Source organism: Tuber melanosporum (assembly GCF_000151645.1).
Source record: "Tuber melanosporum whole genome shotgun sequence assembly, scaffold_38, strain Mel28".
NCBI classification, from domain to species: Eukaryota; Fungi; Ascomycota; class Pezizomycetes; order Pezizales; family Tuberaceae; genus Tuber; species Tuber melanosporum.
The window spans coordinates 650373-657412 of NW_003299063.1; the positions used below are offsets into that span (position 1 = coordinate 650373).

General features: G+C 47.0%; 1 protein-coding gene; it reads right to left on the minus strand.

The window, feature by feature from the left end:
• Positions 1-1906: 1906 nt before the first annotated feature.
• On the minus strand, positions 1907-4499 carry GSTUM_00007674001 (uncharacterized protein; the record flags this gene model as incomplete). XM_002839584.2 has 3 exons in its annotated part: positions 1907-3223; positions 3341-3464; positions 3526-4499. 3 exons carry the CDS (start codon positions 4497-4499, stop codon positions 2486-2488), a joined length of 1836 nt encoding a protein of 611 aa, XP_002839630.1. The 3' UTR covers positions 1907-2485.
• Between the last annotated feature and the right edge of the window lie 2541 nt (positions 4500-7040).

Below are 7040 nucleotides of genomic sequence, written 5' to 3' on the forward strand. Positions count from 1 at the left end.
TAGGTGACGCTTTGTAATGTAACGATACCTCTTTGGATAGTTAGTTCTTGGCGACGGGGAACGATACTTCTCGTTTCTGTCTTCTTCTTTCTTTGTCTTACAATAGCTCTAGGCCTCTGCCTATGTTACCAATAGTACAAGACCTTTGTCTTCTATCGGGAACGCCTATCGTAAGCTTTCTCTAACTCGTCTTCGTGAAGAACCTTCCTTGACGTAACAATAACGTTGCAGTAAAGATAAAGATCATAAAGGTGTTTTATATTTGCTAAAGTAATTAGTAGGAAAAGTACTTAGAACAAAGCATGAAGAATCTATCTTCCACGGCCGCATCGGCCTCCTTATATAGTATTCTTCTCGCCCATAGTCATGTGACCTAAAGTGGTCACATGTGCGAAACCAAATCATAACAAACTAGTCATGTGACCAAAGTGATCACATGCTTAAAACCCATGACCTCATAGCGAGGTCATGTGCAAAAACTCATAAATCAATCATAACGCAATAAACGAGTCATATGCGCGAAACCCATGACCTCATAATGAGGTCATGTGCAAAACATAAATCATATGCGCAAGGCTTACCCGCAAGGCACACTCGCAAGGCATACTCGTCAGGCGTACTTCCCATGACTCATATTTGAGCCATGTGCGAAAGCATCACAAATCCCACACATAACAAACCATATAACCCGAATGAGTCATATGTGCGAAACAATAACATACCGGTGACTCATAACCATGTGTCACGTGAAAACCTTTTCCGTGCCAAGCCACGTTCGTAATAGCTTCCTGCAAACTAGTAGGAAGTCTTCCAGAAAATATCTGTCAGTTGGGTAGGAAGTTATGAAGGTTTCAAGTCAGGCGACCTTGAAGAGTTGTGATTATGGCTATCTTCACAGATACAACCCGCAGATGAAACTAATTATTTCATCAATGATAGAGACAATTGGGACCAACTAAGTTCAACTTGAGAACTAGGCCATAAATCTAAAGACTCTGACAATCGGTTAATTACTATTGGGAACAGCATGATTCTCAGTTAGCTATATTGCAATTACCAAAGAGGATATGTTGATTTTCCAGGTCTCTGGGTGTTCGCACCTTGAAGAATACCCAACATCACAAGTTATAATCAGAGAGGTATACAGTTGTATAATAAATAGATATAGTCTGCAAACACTCAGATGTGGAATATAAATATTGAAGTGCCTCCCAAGCTTTTAGACATTATCAAGCAATGGAGAAGAGACCTTAACAATATAATATTGTTTTCACAATTCTATTCTACTTTACCTACTTTACTTCGCTCTTAGTAGTCATAAATGAAACGAGTGTAATCTGAGCCTTTCTAGACAATCTCCATCTACAGAAACAAATCTTGATTGGCCTAGACAACTCTGTAATCTATCAGGTTGTCTCCGCCTCACAATAAACTACCCATTATTCTAGCTCAATTTATTAGCCAAAACTGAGGGAATAAATTTCATGGATAGTTAATGGTTTCAATGTTATCATCACCGTCACATTCTTAATTCTGGCAAAATATCTTAGCGCCAAGACATCCGGATACTTGTGAAAATCGGTAGTAGACTATCCCCATCTCGTTCAAAGTTTTTTTTTGGGTTCGATGCAATGGCGTCAAGCCGGTGAATCATGCGATAATATTATGATGGCCATGTTGCGGGTATAATATTATCATAGAATTTACTCATAAGTACGGTACTTGTACTCGTACTGTAGGCTACCGGTATTACGATGCTGGTGTTATCAGTAAATCAGTCAACGTCCTAATTATCATACTGTTGCTTTCGCTTCGTCCACTTGATCTTGGCGAATTTCCCTCCCAAACTCCACCACCACCAACTCCACTCCACTCAGCGCGAAACCTTATCGTTAAAACTGCTAAGAAGGAAAAGAGACCTCCTAATTACAAAGACCCTCCTCTCATTCTTCCCTCTCTTACAACTAGGTAGGCAAGCAATTGCCTATCCCATAACATTCGTGTAATCATAGCCAATCAATCATGAATCAATCAAGCCCACCAACCCTAAAATACTTCGGCAAAAAAACTCCATTAAGGACTCGATGAATGCGAAGAAAAGAAAGAGGAGGGAAGGTGAAGAAACGAAAGATAAAATAAAATAAAATAAAGAACAGTAAAGTAATGTAGCGTAGAAAAGTATTGAAAAAAAGAAGTCATGAGAAAGTACCGCGCCCCCCACTGTGAATGATGATGATGCAACCAAGTCCATTTGCTACCCTCATCCCTCCAGCTCTTTATTAATTTCCAATGCATTGTCTCGTTTCGCTCGCTAGTGCAAGTTGGTAGATCTGTCATAATACATTTCAGGCATTTCTCGTCTCGTTTCGTTTTTTTAAGGTGTTCGCTCGTCTTTTGTTTGTATGTTCGTTGGTTATTTTCGGTAGGCCTTTGGGGGGACCAGGATTGCATGGTCTTAGCAAGCAGCCTGTAAATAGTATGGGCATTAATTTGGTATAGCGGATCTCCAATCCGAGTTGTTGATGTCGTCGAGAGAATTTGGGGGATTGGTCGCGGTCGGTGAGACAGCAGCCGCTGCACTGTCCATCGCGCCGCCGTCAAAGACAAACGGACCAGCATCATTCATTGGCGTCATTGGCCCTTCCTGACCGCCTTCTCCGCTGCTGCCGTTCCCATTGCTTGTGCTACCACTACCGTTCTTGTCAGGCTCAGGGGTGTGGGGTTCACTGTCCCGACGGAGGTCAAGGTCCGTGACCCGTTCTCCGCGCCTTCTCCAAGAGCCGCTCGGTGTCTGTTGAATCTCGATCGGGGGTGTGGCAGTCTCTGGAACGGGGTGAATAGTGGGGGTGCTGGTTGACCCGGAGGGAAGCGCTGCGGGTGCGGGGGCATCGCTACCGGCTGGCTCAGGTTCCTGGCTCTCTACAACATTTCCATCCTGTGTACTCTCTATAGGCGGGGCATCCCCTTCCCCTGAATCTGGCTGCATAGATTCTAGGGCGTCCGTAATTCTCCCTGTCTGCTCGTCCGCAAATCGATCCATCACATCCGCCATTGACTCCCATAGTTCCTCCACGAGATCATCATCTTCAATATCTTTCTCCAGATCAGCGATAGCCCTGCAGTTCGGACAAAGAAAGGTCGGATATTCCTTTTCGACAAGAGGTCGGATGCATTTATAATGCCATACATGAGAACACGGCGCAACGAAAAGTGATTGACAGGGCTAGTAGAGAGTTAGTATTATTGTTATTTTTCCTGATAAATTTTAACATATGCAATTTCATCAGTCAGCGCCCCCACCCAAAGGGTGGAAGTGAGGCATGATAGGGGGAATGCGTACTGCAACTGGCATCAGACAAATCGAGCATTCGGAGGTATGAGTAGACGAAGTATCCCCGTCTATAGCCTTGTTGCCACTGGGGTTGGTCTTTGCCAAGTTGCGTATCCGCCGATGGGCAGACATACTACACACAAATTTGTCAATATACATTCATCCAGCTGTACAAGTGAGGATCGAGTATATACTTGAATTTATTAAGCGCCTTCTGCCAGGCTCTATTCAACTCGACCCTAATCTTCACACACCGGAATATTTGCTCTTCCCCGCCTTTGAAGTCAATTCCAAGCTGCAAGATATCCCCATCGTACAGTGGATACGCCCTACTCTCCACACCAGGCGCTGATAACCTTATGTGGTTCAGGAAAGTACCGCTGGAACTCTTTACATCCTTAATGTACCACTGGCCGTTGTCGCACCAGAATTCACAATGTCGACGTGAAACTACCTTTGATTTGAACCCCACTGGGGCGGATGGGTTTGCTTGGTCACGATCACTGTACCGACCGACCCTGATGTGCTCATCTTTGAACCGTAATATACGCTCAATGGGTGTAAAAATCAATGACTCACGGGTGGCGCGCGTGTCGACATGGGGAATGAATCGTATCGAAGCAGCTGGATCAGAAGGCTGGGGGACACGAGAAGTGTTGCTTGGTGAACGAACCAAGGGAGAGTTGTTCGGTTGATGTGTAGGTGGGCCAGCATCTGGAGAAGTAGACAGAGCTTCATCAATGGAGCGCACGGCGGGAGCTGAATTGGAAACTGAACGAACATTGGACGCACCATTTGAAGTGACAACCCCAGTGGATGTAGATAGCTCCGCAGAAGGTTGCGAAGCCACACGGGATAAGCCGCTGACCCCGCTGACCGTGGGTAGCCACGCGTTCGACGCCGTGTTGTTCAGCGGGGAAGTTGACCGAGCTCGAGCAGCTGTTGTAGTTGGCGGTGATGTAGGTTGCTGGGTTAGAGATGGAGAAGAGGTGGTGGCATTCCCGTTGCTCGAGTTGACATTAGCAGCCGTAACAACAGTCGGAGCCGCCTGTGAAGGAGAGTGGGCGTGTCCATGTGCGTAATGACGAAGGTACGAGAGACCCCGTAGACGCCCAGGGCGCGGGGGAGATGTGGGAGCTGCAACTTGTGACGACGATGTTGTAGACATTTTGGATGGATCTCTATTTTTTGTGGGATTGATGCTTCGTAGTAAATACAACGATGAGCGCGATGTGGGGTGGAGGGGGTAGTCTAGATGAGTTCGTTTACGGGAGAGGTGGATGGGGGAGCAAAGTTACTAGGGTAGCTTCGACTGATGATGATGCCTGGGGATAGGACAGTAGACCAGCAAAGATTAGATGAACTCGAGCCTTATAGGTCAACGCCAGGAGAAAGAAAATTAATATAAGTTAATTAATTTCGTCTGCCTAATGTTATCCGGTCCTCCCGACTTCTCACTCGAGGTGGTATATTATTGTTAAGGAAGGAAGGAAGGAAGGAAGTATTTCGAAGGGCGAAGAGCGAAATCGGCCAAAAATTGAAGGTGAGAAAATGAGAAGAATTTGCCCCACAAACATAAAGGGATTAGTTCGAACGGGCAGTCGGGCGGGCTGCCTAACCAGCCAGTGGAGTAAAGGGAGACGAGACAAGGAGGGGGGGGTACCGGTCTGGGGACGAGCAAGTGAGGTCGGGGGGGCACGACAGGCAGTCGGAAGGAGAAACAATAGAGTCCACCGCAGAAAAATGCAGTCTTATGGTGTCCCTGAAAGGCAAAATTGGAGGGAGGGGGGGGGTTGTCTGACAACCCGGCGGGAGGAGCAGGGGGAGGAGAGAAAAAAAACAAGACGCAGGGCTCGAGAAATAAAGGCAAATTCAAAATACAAGGAGAAAAGGGGGGGGCTGGACCTCAATATCATGTATGATAATAATATGATATTATGACACTGCGAATATCGGCCACCAAAGAGGAGCTATGATACCTCCAGTTACAGTACGGGTAACGGTACCATAGGGCCTCTGAAAATTCCATCTCGTTTTCACCCTATGATACAACCTGCTGCCCGCTCACCGCCATTCCAATGCAGCAAATAAACAAGCACAGCAACTTGCATAGACAAGAATATCCACCAGCCCGCATCCACGAGGGATTTGCTATGATACCCCGACCACAACAGGCTTAACCAACGACCAGGAAGGCAGTTGCGAGCCCGACATATGATTATTCCACCGCTGCCATCAGAGAGCTGCGGTATCATCTCGGAAACGAGAAACCGCTCCAGAGTTCTCGTTGCCAGGGGTTTGTCAAAAAGGTTTAGCTCAACCACTTTAACCCTCTCAAGAGGCAACGCAACGTGAGCCGACGTGGGCGCGTTAGTCCTCTACTCCACAACACGCATGATACTCGAGCACGGCAAATCCCCCTCCTCGTCGCCAAAGTCACTTTAAAAAGTCAAACGCCCATCAAATTCTGCCAATCTGTCTTGGATAGAGAAAGAGGGGCTCTGGGTGACATCGGAATGAGCCAAGTAAGCCCAGGTGGAGGAGAGTGCCGTCCCAGTGGAGCATAATGAATCACGGTAAACATTGAATCAGAATAAAGGGGTAAAAAGTAGAAAATTACGACACTGCAACACCACCATCCACCACCCCTGCCGCCGTCGCCACAAAAACGAGAAACATCCAATCCACCTCACTCTCATCGTGTCTGCGGAAACGACCCTTCCTACCCACAATTTTTCTCCACGGGAATGTACAGCGCCGCAAGCATATGCACGATACTCGTTCCTTACGGGCAGGCACCCAAAAGAGAATAAAGTTTGTACGTCATAATCTAAACGAGCATAAAATTGAAGTAAGAAACGCACCGCCCCCACCACCCCACCACACCATCGGAAACTCGGGGATAAGGAAATAAAAAAAATTTAGACTACTGCAAACAGCACCATTGAAAGTCCTCGGGCCGTTAAAGACGGCGTCCCAGGATACTCGCCATCACCTCTTTTGTACCGCCCTGCACCGCACGCACTTCGTGCCGTGCGCCAACAACAGACAACACAGCACAAATCTCCGTGCTTCACAGAGACTCACTCGAAACCCCCACCCCATCCGGCGATATCCCCATCGCGGAAGAATAAAATGCCCAATACAACCCCCCCTCTCCTGAGTCGGCGAATGAGGAGAAAAATTCCCTCGTGGTGATTCAGTTTTGGAGTTGGGTGTTCTCGGGGAAGTTCCGGCTTGGCCACTTTGGCTTTCTTCCTCGAGGACTCGGGTACCGTAGGGAGGGAAAAAAATCGGAACCGGAGATCAGCTTACCGGTTTGAAGTAGAGAGCGAAGAGTTTTGGCACGAAAAGGCCTTGGCGGACAACAGGAAGTCGGATGATGTTTGGGGTGTCGGTGGCCTAGAATGGCGCAATGAGTATGATACTTGTGCTCTTTTGCGGCAGTTTGCCTTTCCCATTCCATTTTCGATAGTTTAACTTCTCTGCGTTATTGGCCCTACTCCACCCTTAAAAGTACTGTACTCGAGTACATTAATCTGCTGCTTGATACAAAATGACCATATTTCCTTTTGTTTGATGACCATTTTTAGAGTAGAAACATTTGTAGAGCGGGATAGAATAGAACTGACACCTAGCCGCGAAGTCATGTTGGGCCACAACCTTGACATAAGTAGAGCGCCTCTGCATGGTGGAGGGGAGATTGGTG